The sequence below is a fragment of the Nipponia nippon genome, unplaced genomic scaffold (assembly GCF_047370975.1).
Source record: "Nipponia nippon isolate SJK-2023a ecotype South Korea unplaced genomic scaffold, ASM4737097v1 scaffold_8, whole genome shotgun sequence".
Taxonomy (NCBI): Eukaryota; Metazoa; Chordata; class Aves; order Pelecaniformes; family Threskiornithidae; genus Nipponia; species Nipponia nippon.
In genome coordinates this window covers 19,488,481-19,509,884 of record NW_028262402.1, presented here as the reverse complement: position 1 = coordinate 19,509,884, position 21,404 = coordinate 19,488,481, and the positions used below count along the sequence as shown (strand labels likewise).

Genomic DNA, 21,404 nt, shown 5'->3' with positions numbered 1-21,404 from the left:
TATTAAGACCATATAAAATTTACTGTGTTGCGAATCATAGGCGGTAATTTTTAGACGTTATTGCTTCTGTAAGCTGAAATACCAGTTATGAAGCAGTGAACATGAATTATCTGCTTGTGACCTACAAATGGTTTTGTATAGTATTATGACTGGAGTTTTCAAATGTGTATTAAGTAACAATAGTAATCCAGAAGACACGTTGGGTTGGTTTTTAGAAACTTCAAGATGAGAGGGTATGATACTTCAAATTTACTGCGTTGAAAAAAAAAAAAAGACTAAGCAAGCATCAGGTTGTATGCAGTCTGTCAGATTGTATGCCTGACAGTCTGTTAGATGTTTTGCAAAGTTCTCTAAAAATTTTTCCTCAGAATGACTGATACCAGCCAAGAAGTCTTTTCCACTGTGATGAGCCTGGTATTTATCAGCCATGAAACTGATGGACAAATGTAGTGAAGAAGATAGTCAGCAGTCCTGAATATGGGAGTTCAGTAGCTCAAGAAGTTTGAGACACAACTTCATGCATGTCTCCAAGACTCAGGACCTTTTCATTAGACCCCTGTGGTTAAACATCTTCTATCATTTTAATTGCAAAATATACCCTTGATCATATTGGAAACAGGAAACTAAACCCCCATGTTCTAAAATTAAAGTTCAGAGCCCTCTTTCCCATCCTGTGTTTTGTTTGACCAGTGGCTGAGGATGAAACATTGTCTCAATGTTGTTGGGACTCGTAGGTGGTTTTCTCTCTCAGTAGTGCCCAAAGATCGAAGCGTTATTCAAAATGACCCCCTCCTCTTCCCTTCCCTCCACTTCCCCCCATTTCACTGTGGAAACCTAAGTTGTACCAGGCCGAAATTTGAAAATATTTGGTAAGATGTGAATGGACATGAGACTGGATCTGTGTTGGATATCAAAATCCAGACTAAGCTTGTATCGGTTAGCCTTAAATTCTCCAGTTATCTCCATTGACCTCCAGAGAAATAGTTATGAAAAAAGATACTTACATTTTTTGCCAGTTGAATAGTTTGAGTACTCAGTAAATGAACCACACTCTTTTTTCCCCTTCTGTGATGTTTCCTTTTTGTTGATGACATGAAAGTAAAGAATTGAAAAGATGTATCAGTAATAGTCTGGCTATCTACTTATAAATTTAATTGGTAAATGTTGAAATGTAATTCTTCCATGTGATTCTTCAGCCTGAGGTCCTGCCAAAGAAAATGCAATTGTGCTTTTCTTAAAAATCAGGAAGAGACTTTCAGAAAACCTTTTATAAGCACCCAAGACTAATAAACAGTGCCTTACATGAGATTACATTCTTAGCTCCTGTTTCTTATGGCAACTTAAGATAAGAGAAGGCCTTAAAATACATAATCATGTATTGTTTAATTTCCATGATACAGCCCAGTTGGCAGAATTTTGCTCCAGTGTGTATGTGCAGAAGCTTGCTATTGCAATATTCGATCTCACATTCATTAAAAAACCAACCAAACAAACAGCAAAAGTAGACCTTCCAGTACAGGCTGAAGAGAGGAAGCAGAGTAGAGAGTGACCTTGTATGGCTTGGAACTTATGTTCCCTTGCTTATTTTGGATTGGAAAGCAGTGTTTATCCTACTTTGCAATACAGGAAAAACTATTCATTTTCAGGTTAGGATGGTATAAAAATTGTGAAAAAAGTTTTTGTTTTTTTTTCTCCAAACCAGCATCTGTTTTGTGCATTTTTTGTCTGACTGTCATGACTTAATTGTGGAAGCCACGGTATGTGCTTAACTAGACAGATCTTGTAGACCTCTACCAGTTAGATTACATTTAGCTTTATAGCCTTGTCTCCTGAAATAAAAGTGCCTTGCAAAGTGGCATTTGTCACTAGGATGTACTTCAAATCATGGACAGACTTCATGTAGTGCCTGCCTTTTGATAAGAGCTTACAGTAAAATTGTACAGAGAGTCATCATATATGTTTGCATGTAAGTAATGACACTGCAAAAAGCAATGGAGCCTGTCTTGGTTTTTACTACCACACCAAATGGAAGTGCCATTATCTGTACTAGTGAAGGAGGGTGACATCTTAGCTGAAACAGAAAAGCTCAAACTTTAGTTCAGTGAGGTGGTTGTTTTATGTGAGGTTTTTGGGGGTTTGTTCTGTCTGAGTCAATGTGTGCTCTTCTCTGTTGTTTTTTTTTTTTTGTACTTAAGTAATATCAAAAGGACTAGAAAATGCTTGTTTAGGATCTTTATCAACAGGAAGCACAAGTGGCTTTAAAGTTTCTGTTTTTTTTTTTTAAATTATTGCATTCAGCATATAAAAGTATATATGCATATATGTCTCTGGTTTTGATCTATTAAAAAGGTGCATATGTAGTCTTGCAGCATCATGGGAATTAAGGACATGCTGTTAGCCTACCTATTGCTTCTGTTCTGTTTCTAAAAACCAGGCGAGGCACATGTATGATAAACAGATTTTCGTAGCAATACTTCACCTATCCTAATTTTTCTTGGCTGTGCTTTTTTCTATTGGATTATTCCCTTTTGTCTTCTGAATTCATTAATTTAAGTGAGAAAGTCATGACATCTGTCTTGTAGCAGCACTAACTTGTTTTTTTGCACCCCCAGCCTGCTTGCTGGCAGGACAGTGTGAGAAGCAGAAAAGGCCTTGACACTGTGTAAGCGCTGCTCAGCAACAGCTAAAAAATTGGTGTGTTATCAACAGTTTTGTTTACAAATCCAAAACATAGCACTATGGGAGCTACTAAGAAGAAAATTAACTCTATCCCAGCCAAAACCAGTACATTGCTGAAGGGTGAAACTTAGTTGAAAACAGAGCAATAGGAAACAGTGGACTGTAAAAAGAGACAGTTAAAATTTTGCAGTGAACAGCAATTGCCTTTTTGGTGTAAACAAGGACTAATTATTGTATAGAGATATATACGCTTCATATGCCTTAGCAGTGATCAATGTACTCCCTCTGACATGGGGCTCTCAATAAATGGACTTTATGTAGGTACATACTAATATAAGTAAAAGCTTCTTAAGGGGGTAAAATATGTTCTGGATATTGATTAAAACCTCCCTCTATGAACCTCAAATTCAGATTTGATCTGATTGACATAGTAAGGTGATCACTTTTAAGTCTGTCCTTTGGTGTTCCTGCTTTTTTTTTTTTTTTAATAATTAAGATATCTGTGATACTTATGTGATGCTCAGAGTTAATGCTGAAGTGGTTTACATGTATATTGCTGCTGTATATGCTTCCATCATCCCTTCATTTGTGTATGGTTTTGTATTGTACCATATTGTGTTATGATGAAAAACCAGTTACAAGCATATATAAAAAATGCAGCACTAGCATTTCTCTAAGAGCTGTCTCACTTAGTTTGGTTTAATGCACTTGAAATGTTGTCCTTAGGACTGTACTAGCCTGCCCTTTTGCAAATTTCTTAAAATGGTAAAGGGAGCACATGGTCATAATGATGGAGAGGTTTGCAGTAGGTCTGAAGCTATGTAATGCCAGTAAGGAGGGGCAAGGGGAAGGAGGAAGCATGTGCTTCTTGGCTTTCTCATCTCTCCTTGTTACGTCCTTGCAGGAAATTTTTTTTTTTTTTTGCTATTCCCAACTTCTAGCTATAGTGTTCATGACTTTTTAATTGTTTTCTTTGGTGCTAAAAGGATTATGAAGCAAATCTGAGTTTCCCACATACTGTTGCAAGAGTGTCACTGTTAGGCCACTAGGAAACATAGTGAGGAACATATATATAATCCACAGACAGGTGGCAATTTAGCTGCACAGCTCTCATTGGTCATAAGGAGAAGTGAACCAAAATCTGTGCACTGCTTTGACAAGGTCTAAAACTGTGAAATTCTTTCCTTTCAAATTAAGACACTTCAAATCCAAAATGGTGAAAGTACAAAAACATCAGTTACAATTTTGGAAGGCTGAAACTGAAGTATATTGTATTTAATTTGATTTTTTTTTTTTTTTTTTTAAACTTTCAGCACTCTTGCAAAATGTCCTGGCATAACTACTGGATACTCTTGGTCATTTTTCCCAACATGAGAGTCACTCATACTAAATTGGCTTTTGGGGGACTTCATTGGATATTCACAAATCAGGGGGGACATATGCAGACTGAGTCTGTTCTTCTGAGACTGGATTCCTGTGGGTCTGTCTTGTATGACTGTTTTCAGGATGTACTTGCATATCTGCTTTGTTATTTGAATGTTAACTTTGCACCATAACCGAAGTGGTATTTTTTTGTTGTCCTATGAGCTGCTGTATCAACAGCCTTTGATTGTAGGTATTAATTCCTGTGGATCCAACTAAAATACTTGTAAGAGGGTATGGAATACATATAGGCCACTATTGTGAATGAGTAAAATCCCTAAATTTTTTTGAAATTATTCAAGCTCACTCTCTTCTGTACAGTTCTCAATGTTTCCTGTGTCTCCTGCTTCTCTGCATAGTGATTGAAAATCACATACAGCTTGAAAATTCATAATAGTGCACATAATGTTTCCATGGATGTTTCCATCCAAAGCAAATATTTACAGCCATGCCTTAGTCCTATTTATGATGAAAAAGTTGGCACACACTTTTAATGAGCCCATGGAATCTCATGTACAGCTCTAATTTTGATCATATTTCTGTCTGGGTAAAAACAATAATTCTTAAAAGATTCTGTTGGTTCAAGATTTTCCTTCCACAAGTGAAAGATGTGGGCATGACCTTGCATTCATATGAAGGAGTAATAGAAAAGCCACAGAGCTGGGAAATCTGTCAGGCTTTTGTTAGCCCTTTATGAAGGCAATATGTTTTCTTTTGTTGGATCCTGCTTGTCTGGAGAGGAGTGCTTCAGCTACAGCCACTGAACCTTTAGTTTTACCAGTGGAAGTCTCATAGAAACTGGGGACTTTAACCAATTTGTTGCATGTGAGTGCGTTTGGAACCTCTGCATCTGTTTGCATGTACAGCTAATAGTGCTGGGAACTGCAATTTGCTGGTAGATTGGATTTTTTTAAGATGACAAGTAACTTTTGGAGTTGTGGATTCCAAGGTTTTTCTCAGGTGTTCTGTGCTTCACTTGATTTTTGTTATGAGGACTTTTAATTCCCTCTGCCCATCCCTATGCCACAGCTCCAAGGTGGTAGGTGAAATCATGGTGAAATGAAGGCAAAATGCTCTCAAGTAGGACTTCTGATTTCCCTGAAATTCCACTGGCTAGTTATCCTTGTTTCTAAGCTCAGTGAAGGTTATAAGTGTATGTTTTCTTACTGTGGGTAGAAACTGATTCTAAATTACATGAATGGCATTGTGTACTCTCCTTCTTTAGTAACAGCAAATACATTTTCTGTATAGAATTGGATTATTTTCTTGCTCAGAAGGAATTCGAAATGCATGGAAAGATTAGGGAGACATAGTAGAAAAGAATAAAACCTTTAGTCAGAATCTTAGCATAACTAACATGTTTGCTGATGTAGACTTTGTTTGCTGAACAAGCTTGTTAGAAAAGATGAGCTTTTTTCTTCCCCTGCCCCTCCAAACAAGTAATAAATTTTTTTATGGACGAGTTGGAGACAGCCAAAGCATAACAGTGCAGGCAGTATAGAAGGAAGAACTAAATTGATATGACAAGAAATAATGATCATAAACCAGGAAGTACCTGGTTTAGAGCAAGCTGAAAAGATTTTAAAATTAAAAGCCTGCCTTTTTAAAAATCACTGCGTTGTTGAATTCTGTAATTTTTAATGTTTGATGTACCTGTTGATACCTATCCACAAGGAGAAATAGTGTAATGCAATACTGAAGTGATGATAAAGCATGACCTTAATTACTGTTCCAGCAACATGCAATTTTGCAGCAAGAGTTTTGAAAATACGGAGATTTATTTTTTTACTTACACAGTGTTCTACTAATGAAGTGTAGTATCTTTCAAATATCAGATTTCATAAGTAAGTTTTCAGTTTCTTTTTTTTTTTTCCTGAAAATGTGTGCATTCAGAGATCTGAGCATGTCTTGAATTTAAGAAGTTATGCTTGTCTTCTTTAGGATCCATGCGTGGTATCACTGCATAGAGTTTCTGTAAGCTTCGGGGCCAAAAATCCTTTAAGATGAGTAATTTGCTTTCATGAAGACTAAATGAAGCTTTTTGTTTGAGGTTCCCCCTCCCACTTCCTTTCCTCTGTTGGGAGGAAAACCAGAAACACCACTGCTTGCCTGACCCACTGAAGCATGAGGTTTTGGTTAGGATTTTGCATGGGTTTCCCAATATATTCAGGGGTTTTGCATGTAATCATCAAGAGTCTGTGCCCATGACCTTCTACTCTTTCTGAAAGTGACTTTCTGTGTCCCAGAAAGCTGAATCTATGTACTGCACATGAAAATAGCAACAGAGATTATTTACTGACTATGCTGTAAATCAATTGTCCATGGGCAAAATTTAAGAAATCCTATATAACTTCTGTTGGGTGGTATTTTAGAGGAGCAACAAAGCGATTTTTAAAAATAATGTTTGTTATTTAATTTAGTTTGTTGTTATTACCTTTTTACACTTTAAAGTTTTTTATTGCTTCCCCCAAAGTTTTGAGGCATTTATTTCCAAGCTATGACAAGACAAGACATACTGTAACAGAGAGGGAGAGCTGACAGTTAGAGAGGGGAGGATTTAGAAATTAAGTGAATCCTGTCCCTTTGCTTGGAAACTAAAGTAAGGCAAGAGCTAGTTAAGAATTTGTGACCATCCCAGGCTCCAAAGTAAGGAACCACAAGTTAATTCCTGTGTTAACTGCTCCTGGATATAGGTGTACACTCCTTGTAGTGCATCTGTGGACATAGAGCTCAGAGGAGAAGTAGGAAGAGCCTGCTCATGTTTTTAATCATTTCATCTTCTGCTGAGTAGCAGCAGTAGGAAGCCCAAGAGCTGCTACTCTGAAAGGAGCAGAGGAACAAAGAGGAGGATGGAAAACAGAACTGTCTCTGCATTATCTTGGACATCAGGAGAATGGCAGGATGTGGTAAGAGGATGATGTATCTTTCTCTTAGAGGTGAAAGTGGTGAGTTAGGAGAAGGAATAGGCAGAATGATGTTTACTATGTGCAGTTCTACCAGTTTTAATAGCTGGGAATACGGTATGCCATCAGCAAATAAATTGAGAAAGTCTGTGCAAATTGAGCAATTTACTTGATTAGGTCAGATTTATAAGACTTATACCTAATGTTAAAAATCCCTATGGTAAGCAATTCATTTATAGAATCATAGAATCATTTAGGTTGGAAAAGACCTTTAAGATCATCGAGCCCAACCATTAACCTAACGCTGCCAAGTCCACCACTAAACCATGTCCCTAAGTGCCACATGTACATGTCTTTTAAATACCTCTAGGAATGGTGACTCAACCACTTCCTGGGCAGCTTGTTCCAATGCTTGACAACCCTTTTGGTGAATAAATTTTTCCTAATATCCAATCTAAACCTCCCCTGGCGCAACTTGAGGCTGTTTCATCTCATCCTCCCACTTGTTACTTGGGAAAAGAGACTGACATCCACCTCACTCCAGTTTCCTTTCAGGTAGTTGTACAGAACAATAAGGTCTCCCCTGAGCCTCCTTTTCTCCAGGTTAAACCACCCCAGTTCCCTCAGCCACTCCTCATATGACCTGTTTTCGAGACCCTTCAGTAGCTTCATTTGGATCGTTCTTTGTAGTAGTTCTTTGGATGCACTCCAGCACCTCAATATCTTTCTTGTAGTGAGGGACCCAAAATGGAACGTAGTATTCAAGGTGCAGAGTCACCAGTGCCAAGTACAGGGGGACGATCACTTCCTTAGTCCTGCTGGCCACACTATTCCTGATACAAGCCGGGATGCTATTGGCCTTCTTACCCACCTGGGCACACTGCTGGTTCATATTCAGGTAGCTGTGGACCAACACCCCCAGGTCCTTTTCTGCCAGGCAGGTTTCCAGTCACTCTTTCTCAGGCCTAGAGCACTGCATGGGGTGGTTGTGACCCAAGTGCAAGACCCAGCACTTAGCCTTGTTGAATCTCATACAGTTGGCCTTGGCCCATCAGTCTAGCCTGTCCAGATCCCTCTGTAGTGCCTTCCTACCCTCCAGCCGATCAACTCTCCTGCCGAGCTTGGTGTCATCTGCAAACTTACTGAGGGTGCACTTGATCCCCTGGTCTAGATCATTGATAAAGACATTAAACAGAACTGGCCCTAATGTAAACAATGAATGAAGAATTTAAAACAATGTTCTCTCACATATAAATACCTCTCAGAGGGAATCATATAACACTTCTCTTCACTGTTTATAAACACAGGTCTGATCAACTGCTCTTATTATAATTTTCTGCTAAATGTATAAAATTGCTGGGTTTTTTTTGTCCAATTTCTACTTTTTTTTTTTTTAGTGATTTTTAAAGCAATCTGCAAAAACCACTGTGTACGGATTTTGACTATCCTAATGTATACAATTCATCAAGAAAAGATATGACTGTAGATCACAACAATCAACAGTTTGATACAAATGGCAAACCTCATCCTTGAAGGGTGATTACTAGGTAGTAGCAGGAAACCTGCAGTTCTGGGAATAATTCCATGCCAAGCACGGAATATTGCTAGAAAATCAACTAGAGAAACTTTCCAAGAGTGTGTTTTGCATTACTGAGTATTTCATTTCCACAGCATGGATTTTTTTTTTTTTTTTTTTTATGATGAGGACTTTTTCCTTAAGGTAGTGAGTAATCAGTGAAATAGACAGAAGGTAGCACTAAGGTAAGATAAAGGAGTTGTAGGACTTCAGGCTCATATTTCTGCAGATTTTTTGGGGGAATAGAATTGCATGTAAAGTCTGTCTGGATTGACCATCAGTTGTTTTGGTTGCCTGTGACAGCAAGAACTGGACTGCATAGCTCCATTGGCTCCAGTCAGTTCTGTGTTCCTACTGTTTAGTTCTCTGATTCAGCAGAGATGGAAGGGAATTCTGCTTTACAAGTAACTTTAGAGGCAGTCTCCTTTTGAGCATGTCACAAGGTGATGAAGCTACTATGTACTAGTCAAAATGTTCAGGTAGACTGAGAGGCTCCATCCCATTCTCTGGACTGGCTGTAAACATTAGGATGACAAGCAGTTCTGCAGATGAGTGGGTCCATTTATCTGTTTGCTCTAGCTAACTGTTTAAAAGCTAGACTCTACTTCATATCTATGCTCCGTGCTCAGATAGCATGGCTTTCCTTTCATAGCTGCTTATGCTGCATCAACAGGGAATTACAGTTTAAATCAAAGTAAAGGTTAACTACCAGTACAGTTGCTTTTAGCCAGTTGATTTAAGTGTCTCTTGTATAATCCTTTGTTCAGATCAGGAAGCAAAAATGATTTGCCTAAGCAAGCAACCAGTCGTAAGGCTGGAGATGTGTGGAAACTTAATAGAACTACTGCTGGTTTATCTATCTAGTGCATTTTTTGCTACAGGGTACTACACAGTTGAGCATTTGAGGGCACTTTTCATGTACATGTTTGCTGACATCAATAATTTTATCTAAGGGATCATGTTCTGGGTTTCTTAGAGAAGTAAGGTTATTTCTGATTTGACCAGCAGGTTTTGAAATTGCAGGAACACAGAAGGCAACTCTGAAGCTGCATCCAAACATTCTAAAGAAGGCTTTAGATAGGAGGAGCTTTGTTACTCATAAGCTCTTATAGACTGAGCAGTTACTGGCACATGCAGCCAGGAATTAATCAATGGTAATTATTTGTATTCTTTGATAATTTTGTGAGGAAAAAATTGGATGTCACCTAGTGGTGAGATAATGTCATCTGTGTGTTCAAATCCTGTGTCAAAGATCTTAAGATACAGCGTATAAATAGGACATAATAGATAGACATGGATTTGAATGATGCCTAAATAAAAAGGGAAGGAGGAATATCAAAAAAACCCAACCAATCATTGCCACAGTATCCATCTTGTTCAAGGATTCTTAAAATCTTTATTTACTTATCTTTCATTAAACTATTGTTATAAAATATTGTAGATTTTTCTAAGTTGTCACTTCTGTTTCTTGAGCTTTTTTGTCTTATTTAATTTGCTGAAGTGGTTAAGTGGGGTGGCGTGTAACAGCATTTGAGTCACTTCCTTCCCTGCTGGATTTTTGAAACTCCTTTCTGACTTATTAGATTATGCAGTTCATAAATAACATTAACAAAAGTTTCTAGCCTTATTTTATCTTTAAATTTAGAAAAATTTCAAGTTTCTTTCTAAGCAAATGTTAACAATGAAAGTTTTAAGTGTGCATTTTCAAAGGCTACCAATTCAGATGTTTAGTTGTCAGCTAAACCTTAAATTCTTTGCAAGTCAAGGCCGTTTTATTCCTCACCTGTTGAAAAAAAATATTGGATAACAAGTTGTACTTATCTATACCGGGTATTCTTATTTCTGTTGACTTAAACTCTAATGCTTATTTGCCGTGATAAAAATTCTAACTAGTGGTGTTTGGAATTAGTATTTTTAATTGGCAGGCTCCACCAAGGAAGTGATTGTACTTTGTGAAATACTTACCTTTTGGATTTCCAATGCAGTATTTAGAATCTCAGTTTTCTTCAAAGTGCCCCTATGCCAGTTTCAGCACCTGTGAAAATGAATCTGTGCTTTGGAACTCATCTTTGGGCTGCCGGTGTCCCTTCTTTACCCTCAGCCAAGGCAGAAACAATAACCACAACAACAGTTTTGGCTGAGAGTAAGATCAAGATCTGGAGCAAGACTCAAGCAATGAGTCCAACATGGGGTCCACAAATATGAGTGAATGTTCCCCCCTTTCTTCTATGAAAACTTTAATGTTTTGCAGTTTGGAATTGTGGAGACTGATTCATTCCCTGCTAAGCAGAATTGGTAAACTAACATTAGTAGGAGCAGAGTCTGGGTATATAGTTTTAATTTTTACAATTCTGTTAAAATTATGTTTTTACTAAGTAACTCATCATAAACTAAGAGATTTATGGCTTTGATTAGGTAAATGTGGAAGATGGGTCTATGCCAAATTGAATTAACAGAAAAACTTAGAAAAGGGTGGTTGAAAACCATATACTATGTTGCTTTTCCATAGTAACACTTCTGAAATTTGAGTCAGGACAATTCAGAGATATCTGGAGCATTAAGAGAACATTTGTCTCTCCCTAGCCTCCTTTTATTTGAGGTTGAAGATGCAGATTTAGGGACAGACAGTTCAGGAGAAAAAGTGTAACTCTTTAGTAGTCTTTCAAAATCCTCAGTGTCTCAAATGTCCTCATACATGTTTCAGATAACTATTTAATGTGAAAAACTACATTTTTCTTTCTACAGTCAAGTCTAGCCTTTCTCTCCTGCCATGCAGTAAGAATAATTTTTTTCTAATGACAGGCTTAGTGGTTTGTACATTTAAAATGTAGACTTATTTTACATTTAAAATAAAAAACTAGTATTTTTTAATATGTTGGTTTAATCTTAACAAACCCATAACATTTCTGAGGCTTGCTGAATATTACTTGTGCTGTTTTCCTGTAGATTGTTTTCCTTCTTCCTGCATTCAAACTATACAACACAAGTTCCTCTGTTTTTTATTGGCTCTCACATTTCATGTTGTTCTTGTCTCTAGCTTGGAAGGACTGATGAGATATGTGTGAGAAGTTTCACTATGTAAGTCTGAAGTAGGTATATTTTTGTTTTCCTCTCTCATAAATACAAATGAATACTGTACTGTGAGTAACATGTTCATCTTTTTCTTAAAATAACAGGTTCTATAGAAAGTACACCTATTACAAAATTTCTAGTGTCATGTCTGCATAGGCAACTGCACAGATCATATTACTTCTTAAAGACACTGCAAGTGTAGCAGAAAAATTTTATACATTTGTCTTGGCTTTTTAAAGGTTCTTTTTAAATTGTGGAGTGCTTCCAATTAATTTTTTCGGATATGATGAGAAACTTACTTCGCTGAGCAAAATACGAATTTTAAGTTTTAATGCAAACATTCTTCTGATACCTGATTTTCAACCTTTTTTTTTTCTTTTGCTGGGAACATGGTTGTACTGAATATACTGCTTTTGATATAAGACAGTGCAGTGACTTCATGTGCCGTTATTTCTGCAGAGGTTCTTCATTGCCTCTTCCATGTTACATAATGTTAGTTACCGAGAAGGATTAAATGACTTAAAGACAAGTAGCATTTGTACAGTCTTTGTATCCGTGGCTATGTATCAGTGACCTGCTTTAGCCTTCACTATCGCATTCCTTTCCTTTGTTACTAGTTCCAAAGTCCAAATAAAGGAGAGAAGATCAGGTTCCATGTGCTATAACCAGTCTTACTATTTTTATGACAATACATCTGTCCGCTTGAAGTATGCTTACCTGCCATACACAGTGTATTTGCAAGTGCTTATAAGTGCTTCAGATCTTTTCTTGGAGTCCTGTAAACAAATAGCTTTATGCTGTTTGCCAAAACTTAAGAGCGTAAAACTAATTTTCCAATGCTTAAGGAACAGTGGAGTCTTTGTTCTTTTGACGTTAGACTGTGTGGCACAGAATTTGTTCCTGCTGGTATCTTTTTCTCAAACTCACTTTACCATTGTGGTAGCAGGTTCATTCATGTATTAGGAACAACATCTTCGGAGCTTACTACCTCTGCCAAAATCTTGCAAGTGTTTCACCACTGCTTCTAGAAAAGGTGGCGTTTAGACAGGTGCATGAACATAAAATAGATATTTGAAAGGAAAAAAACAGCTCCAAGTTGCTTTTTGCCCCGTTAGATGGTCTTGGCAAATGCAACCAGTCTTTAATAGGAACACAATCCATGTGGTTTATCTATGGAATTTGCTGTTTGAGCTTCTGCTAAGAAAAGGCCAATGGTTTCAAAGCTGGACGTAAAAATTAGGTATGTAAAACAGTATTATGGCCCTGAATAATTAACCCCATTGTTAAACACCTGTAGCTACTCCTGAAATCATTAGACAGAATTATTTTTTGACATAATATCAGTGAGTTGCTTGGTAGCAAGTCAGGTAGCAAAACAACTACTTTGTTAATAGTTTTTCTGTGTTCTTACCTGATAGACCTGGCACAGAACACATCAACACATTAGTAGATGTCTATTTTTGGGCAGCAGTAACTCCACACCCTCTTCCCCATTACTTAAATGCATCTGAAGTAGTTCTCATTCTGTGGGAATCAGTTTTTATTCCACTTTATTCATGGCCATTTGGTCTGGTCTTAGGTTTTGCTACATACACTGGTCTGTGACAACATGCTGCCCAATAGTTGTTTGGCTTCTACGTTATTCCAGGCTAACAGAAAGTATCTTCTGTTTATCTCTGCAGTAGGGGTTTGGTTGCTACAAAATGCTAGGTGTTACTGTAATTCTTCTAACATTTCTTTCAGTAAAAATACTGTGCGATACCTGCTCATTGTTTAAAGATGATAACGTGATGAACTTAAGTCTCAGAAAGTGGCGACAGTCTGTCTGACTCTACCGATGGGATTTGTTGGGTTTAAATTGTGCAGCTTTTTAATTTTAACCTCTTAATTAGAATATGGAAAGTTGAAAAAAGAACAGTTGCCTTTGAGCATTTTCTGCATATATTTTAAAAAAAGAATGAACTTGAGGAATGGGCTGCTTAGATTCATGTAAGAATTTTGAATGTTGAGATTTCAGTTCTGAGATAGAATACCCCGACATGAATCCTGATAGCTAATAGATCACTGTTTTGTTTTTTAAGGGATATACATAATTATGTAATTCTAGCATTATAAATATATAATTACATAATTCTAGCATTATAAAGAGATATCAATAGCATTATAGGAAGACACTGACTCTGAAAAATAAAGGAATAATGACTCTTTGTATTCTACAGAATATTTATAATGGATTTCAAAAGCCAAAACATCATAAGATACTTCATTGTTGCACATACTGAGATTCATTACATGGTGTTGCTTGAGGTTTTTACACTTCAGGGAAAGCTTACATTCTCCTCGTTAATGGGAATGGAGCTCTTCAGACAAAATAAATACTTGGAGCAAATGCTAGACAGTTTTACTGCAGCCACAGATTGACCCTGCATGATCATGTTTTATACTGAACTTGAGTATTGTAGTGAAGTTGCTTTCTAAGTTAAAAGACTAATTTAGGAAAGGCTATAGGAGTGAAAGAAGTATGTCTTGTAGGAACAGGATAAAGGACCTCCCTCTGTTTAGGTTTAAGCTCTTTAGCTTAGCTTTTAGCTGTGATTAATTACTCACTGTTGTGTCCTTAAGTCATGCTACTTTTTATGACCTAGATAAGACTGTGCTGTTCACATTAGCAAAGGATGCAGTACATATAGCAAGTTTATTGTACTGTTGGCTTGTCCTGTTGTAAACTGCATTTAAATTTCATGTCTCAGCATTCTGTCCTCTTTTCAGAAAACAACAGACTGGACTTGTTATGGTCCCCTGAATATTGTAATGAGGAGATATGTTGCAATGGGTTTTTGGGCATCTGCGTTGCAGGAGGCAGCTCTAAAGAAACTTTTTCAAAACCATCGATTTTGAGAAAAATGTCTGCCTTCCTTCAGCTTTGCAGTATTAGGAGGATTAGCTTTCTGGATTAGTCTTATCACATTTAGGTTTTTAACTTCTCATCTCTTCTCGGGATTGTTTCTAAACTGTGAGTATTCACATTGTTCTCTGCTAGATGTGATAACAGATCACGTATTGAGGAAGATATTGAAAATCTCTAATTTTCAGATTACAAATTTGTGGAAGAATTGTGTAAAATTGCTTTTACTTGGGTGCGTATAAGCTTTTACCTACTAATTCATTAGTGCTAATTAGGGAGGAACAAGACTCAGCCCCGTGGCTTTTTTTACCTTCTTGTTCACTCTCACTCTAAGCTTATGTTTAGTAAAGATTTAGATTAAAATTGCCATGCCTGATGACAGATAATTTTTGTAGTTCATTTTAGCATCTCAGATGAGTACTTCCTTAATTGTGGACTAGCATGACCACAAATGCCTCTAGTGCACCTGCAGCCTCTGGCATGGCAGTGGTAGTTCACTGGAACCATGTAGCTTCTTTACAGGTTAAAGTTTCCTAGTCTTGCAGGTATACTAATTTTTCCTGCGTCATATTTGGAATCTGAATTAATCTGCTTGAATATCTGAATTAATGTACTTTTAGTATGTTTTCCAGTGCGAGTGTTTACCTCTTGGCCATACTTGGTGCGAAAGATGACAGTGAAATATCATGGTTGCAGTCATGTTCCTCAGGCTACTGCTTATTCCTTATGGCTTGTTTCAGTTTAAGAATACTTTTTTTTGTCCTTCCTATGGGCTTTTTAGCTCATATTGTAGCAGCTCATGCATTAAAACTGAAAGGTCATAAGAGTTCAATTCACATGAGTGATGACTCACACTGTTATGTTATAAATTCTAGTGAACCATTAGGAAGCAAACAGTCCAGAGTTTATCTGAGTGTAAAAGCTTTAAACATGTTTACCATGGTTCCTCTCCAAAAAGTAGCCTGATTTCTATGCTTCTGTGAATGCATATGTCAGCATGAATAACTCCAGTAACCTTTTCATACTTTGTCTATGTGCTTTCCAGTGGAGAATAGTAGCCTGGTGATGCCCTTGGTCTTCAGTAGAGTTCTGATCATACAGTTTTTCAGCACTACAGAACAACCAAGACTTTGATTGCTTCCAATTTTTGCAAATACTTCCGTAGAAATTGGTTTTAACTGTTGTTTTCCTAGAAATGAATATCTCTTAGGTATTAAAACTATGAATTGCCTGGAAACTAACTTTTGTTTTAGCTTTTCTATCTTGGTTTCAGTTTGAGATTTTTTGTATAATTCTTTTTGACTAAAAGAGTTATCACTGCCTGCATGCAACTTTAAAAATATTAAGGTAGTTGGCTTTAGAAGAAACTTGTTGGAGAACAAGCTCTTCAAAACACAGAATGTTCTATGAGCAGCAGAGCTGATGAAGCTTACTTTCTGCCAGATTTATGCTCTTTATCTTTCTCCTCCTTCCCTCTGCAGTGCCTCCCCTGTCTTCTACCTCTTTTGCTGGCCATGCAGCAGCACATGCCATGGCTGGGGTTGGAGCTGTGTACTGATTGGCTGCTACCTTTTGGAGTGGTTAAGATGTGAGTCTTAATACCTGCCTTTTCTACATAGCAGATATTGATTTGGGTGTCTTCCACCAGCAGCTGGTTGTTCTGGGGTGGGATTGTGTTGGGACTTGAAGAAACTTGGCCTTGACTCTGTTTTCAAATTTGATTGAAGCTAGCCAGCAGATTTGAAAAGCAGCCAGCTGCGGGAGTAATCAACAAGAATCTCTGCTAGAAGTAGTTTAGTGGATTCTTGATAAAATAATCTTGAGTAGAGGAATTGTAAAAGAGCTTCCGTTGCACAATACTTTGTCTTTCCACTTTTTTTTCTCCACTGGTTTGTCCATGTGTTTTCACTTGGAACTTAGCTTTCTGTCCTCTTTCTTTACTCTGTGAGGATGCCAATCTGATATATGAGTGCTCATGCTCCAATGTAGAGACCATAGTGCTGAACCAGTGAACTGCAACCACAGCCCACAGGCTGGAACATGAGCACTGTGCTGGGAAATGCTATAAGGATAGAAACTTTTAGAAGCTGCTTTTGCCTGGAGGTTGGTGTAGATGACCTCCTGAAGTCATTTCCAACCTCAGGTGTCCTGTGACCCTATGATCCTATTCCTAGTCAGAGCAGCGTGTTTACAATGGGACAAAGGATGAGCAGGTAGAGCCAAATTCCAGCAAACTCCCTGCTTTCATCCATCTCCATATTGCTTGTTCAGATTGACCAGTGCACCTTCCTCTTGCTGACTTCTGTGGGGTATGATTTTTTATTTTCTTTTTTCTTATTTTAAGGCCTTTGCAGAGAAATGTTCAAGGTTGACGTTTTTTAAAGTAATGCAGTAGTTTTTTTTCTTTGAGGTGCAAGGTGCTGATTCATGAAGCTATTATTTGTTTTGAAGGTATCTGAATAGTCTGTCAGTCTAACTGAAATAAGTGGCAGGCAAGTACCATTAGAGGTTTGATACACAGATATCACACAAAGAGAAAGGCATGGTAGAATGTGGGCTTGCTCCATCCTTTTCAGTGTTACGGCTACTGACACAATAGTTTTCTAAGTCTGTGGCCTTGAAACAGGAAGTCTTGATATATTTTAGAGTAAATGTTGAGGAGTTTGATATATCTGGTTTGAAAAGATTCTTGCCATCTTTTCTTTAAGATGTTTAATTTTCATCTTTGAGAATTTCAGCCATATGGAAACCTGACTTTAAAAAAAAGGGGGGCGGGGGGGGGGGGAAGGCTACTACCAAACTATAAATCTTCACCCTCCCAATATCTTCCATCAGTCGTTTCAACATTTTAAGTCCTATCAAGCAGCTATATATAGTTATATTCCTGAAATTATTCATGTAATTTATTTCTGTATAATATTATCCTCAATTATTGAATGGGAGCTTAGCAATATAGATAAAATCAGCAATATATTATAGGAACACTGATATTCTAGGCAGTATATAGATTGGCAAAATGTACCTTCTTGGCAGAAATTAATAAAAGTCACCCTACTTTTCAGTATGTTTAGATCCAAAGAAAAATTTATCTTTCTCATTCTGAAAACACAGAATGTGGAGGATAGAGGCATGATGTGATTATTGTTCAGTTAGCAGTAGACCTTCATGTCTGAAAGAGATTAGTTTCATTGCTAAAGCCTTGCAGTTGGACAAAAGTTTTGTCTAGTCCCTTAGACAGAAGCTGTGACAGGGGACTAATTCAAATTAGTGTAATTTAATTTCAAGGCCCTAAAAAGTTGGTAATGGGATTTCTTGGGCATTTGGGGAGAGAAGTCTCCATACAGATGTCTTTTCCATTTGAGTTGTTTTGCTTTCTAGGCAGCTCTGTGGTGCCTTGACAAAAGCCAATCAATATCCTTTCTATGTTGTTTATAGTGCTTTGGATGAAATACAGTATGAAAAAAAGTTCCTTGCTCCTAAGTTAGCTACTTTTGGGTGTCCATGTCCCATTCCCTGTATATATTTTTTCCAACGGTATTTTTAATTTTTTCCACTTTCCACTGAGCAGGTTAGCTGAAAGATAACCTTTTACATAAATAGTCATAGACATGACCAGAGGTTTGATTAAAATATAACTGCATGTAGGTTATGAGAATATGCTTTTAAAACTTGATATTAATTTCAATTCTTCTTTTACGTTCGGTGATCTGTTATCTGTAAAGGACAAATTTTATGGAGACAGACGGTCTGACTGGCACTGATTTAACTTCTTACCTGTATGGATTGTTTCAAGGGTTGTATGATCTAGATCTTAAATGAAGATGTCAATTGGAACTGTAATTTTTATACTGCCATTTTATGTGAGAAATATTTTTTATCTTTTTCAGGGTGTGTGTGAAAAATGAGGTTTAAAAATGTCAAATGGATATTTTATATGTGTAGCTGCAAGCACATTGGCAGATTTTCTCCCTTATTAAAGAACTCAGTAACTAGCATATTCAGAAACACCTCTAAAACTGTATTGGCTGCCTGTACTTTACCCTGCAATGTAAAGAATATTCCATGTTAACTAATTTCGTTGAATACAAATATAGTTTACTGGGCTAGAGGAAATGTAGCCAAGGTACTGACATCAACGAACTGGAAATGCTATGCAGTGATATATCTGGTCCCCAGTTACGGTGCAAGACATGTGATTGAGTATGTGCAACGGAAGCATCCTTTTGAAGATACAGAATGAAAAATTACAGTAGGCAGAAAAGCACAGAAATGTTTTCTGGAAACAAACCTGAGAGAGAAAATTGAAGAGCTCTTGATCATATGTGCTGTAAAAGTGTTTCCTATTCTGTAATTCAGTAAACTATCTTTGAGGTATTATAATCATGCCTTTCGTTTATCATGTAACATATGGTCTTTTCGTTTTCAGATCGAATTCAGTTACCCAGGAATATGATCGAAAACAGTATGTTTGAAGAAGAGCCCGATGTGGTTGACTTGGCAAAAGAGCCTTGTTTACATCCCCTGGAGCCTGATGAAGTGGAATACGAACCAAGGAGCTCCCGGCTCTTGGTGCGTGGCCTTGGAGAGCATGAAATGGATGATGATGAAGAGGATTATGAGTCATCAGCAAAATTGCTGGGGATGTCCTTCATGAACAGAAGTTCGGGTCTCCGGAATAACATGTCTATCTATAGACAAAATCCAAATGGATCATGTTCAGTGCCCTCTACGAGGACCATGGTGGTTTGCACAGTTGTACTTGTGATTGCAGTTTCATTAATAATGGTGATTTACCTTCTTCCCAAATGTACCTTTACCAAAGAAGGCTGCCATAAAAAAAATCATACAATGGAAATAATATACCCTTTGGCAACCAATGGAAAAATATTTCCATGGGCAAAAATTAGACTTCCTCCTGATGTTGTACCACTGCATTATGATCTTGTCTTGCAGCCAAACCTAACTACTCTGAAATTTGCAGGCTCTGTAAAGATAGTGGTTAACATCATCCAGGTAACTTGGAAGATCATACTTCACAGCTCAGGACTTAATATCACCAAGGCAACGATTACTTCGGCAGGAGGGCATCAAGCAAAACCAGTTGAATTCCTGGAATATCCATTGCATGACCAGATTGCAGTTATGGCTCCTGAGGCTCTCCTTGTAGGACAGAATTATACTGTCAACATAGAATATTCATCTAATTTATCAGATACCTATTATGGCTTTTACAAAATTTCTTACAAGGATGAGAATTCTAAGCAAAGGTATGCCCACAAATGCAGCTTCTCTCTTATGTCACTTCTAGATTGTCCTTTGATAATAGAAATAACAAGGGTTGTTTTGTTTTTTTTTTCTATTGGATGTTTCATATAACTGATTGCAACTGATCAAAATCGATCTTTAATCTCCTGATTAATGTACCTGAAAAATGTCTTTCATGGATGAGTTCATTAAGTCAGGGCCATCTCTCCATCTGTTGACTGTAATGCAGTATAGTGGTTGTAGATAGCTATAGTGTGGCTTTTTGTTTGTTTAATTTTTAGTTTTTCTCTTTGGAATTCTTTCCATGTCTCTCAAGTCCCTGAGTCTCAAGGCAGGGGCTGGGGGAACAAAACCCCATCATCACAGGAGAAGATCAGGTTCAAAACCATCTGAGGAACATGAACATACACAAGCCCATGGGACCCAATGAGATGCATCCCACAGTCCTAAGGGAACTGGCAGATGCACTTGTCAAGCCAGTCTCAATCATATTTGAAAAGTCATGACAGTCAGGCCAGTGACTGGAGGAAAGGGAAATATCACACTCATTTTTAAGAAGGGTAAATCAGTGCTTTTTACCAAGAAGATTAATGAAATCGCTGCCCACTACCACCCACTTCAAATGGGTGTTACCTTGGTCATGTACTTAAGAGTGTTCATGCCTTTGTTGGCATGTAATTGTCCATGCAGATTTTCTAGAAACAGAGTGGTGCAATAAAAGAAAGATGGAAAGAGCAGTATGGGTCAGTCCAGGACCAGCTGACTGGAAAGTAATTTTGAAGGGCCCACAAAACAACTGCTAAATAAAGACATAAAACACTTACCAGCTTGTGCTAAGAAATGCTAAGATCTAAAGCTTAAAAAAAAAAAAGGTTAAATGGAATGTAAAGGAAAAATCAATGTTATCAGTGTTACAAATCTTTGCAACAACAGAGAGTTTGTATGGAAATTCCACAATATTAATAAGTAGATTTTTGCTTCCTGAAAGAGGAAGACAGAACTCACAATTAGTGCCACCAACCCAACCTTTTACAAACTGGCAATATAGACTTATTCTCTGGGAAGAGGATCATGCTGAGATTGTATTTGTTTTCAGTTACTTAAAACAAGACCCTTCATTGAGCTGTTGCAAACTTTTTCAGTGAGACTCCTTGAAGAATAAAACAGACGTGTGGCAAACTTCGTCATAATTTTTCTCTCTCCAGTAAGATATGATAACTATACACTGCTAATTTTTGAATTATTTAAGTCCCTCAATGATAGCTCATCTTTAAAAAAATAAACAAAACAAGATACTCAGTGTAAAGATGACTTCAGACTGTTAGGAAGCTGCATAACATAAGAAGGATGTATTTCTCTAAACAAAAAACCCAAGATGTTTTGCTTCAGATTCAGCAGGCCTCTTGTAAGAATTGACAACAGGCATTTAAACAAAAACTAATTTATTTTTCTAAAATTTACTCACAGTTTGCCTTTAAAACTCCCTTTATCTAGATCCTAGTGTGTCTATGACAGTGCTGAATTGTACAAGAAAATAAGTCAGCTGCAACAGTTGGTTTCAAATATATGCAAAACCTGGTGC

At 37.3% G+C, this 21,404-nt stretch overlaps 1 protein-coding gene across 2 annotated transcripts in view; it reads left to right on the top strand.

Annotated features, from left to right (window-relative positions):
- Positions 1–21,404, top strand: part of LNPEP (leucyl and cystinyl aminopeptidase) — a 66,456-nt gene that overhangs the window by 8,597 nt on the left and 36,455 nt on the right. The window contains exons 2-3 of one of the 2 annotated variants that reach the window (XM_087742105.1): positions 16,039–16,145; positions 18,984–19,824. In XM_087742105.1, coding sequence (XP_087598231.1) covers positions 19,007–19,824 — 818 coding nt within the window. In that variant the 5' untranslated portion in view covers positions 16,039–16,145; positions 18,984–19,006. The remainder of the gene's footprint in view (positions 1–16,038; positions 16,146–18,983; positions 19,825–21,404) is intronic. The other variant, XM_087742104.1, reaches the window with a different exon arrangement.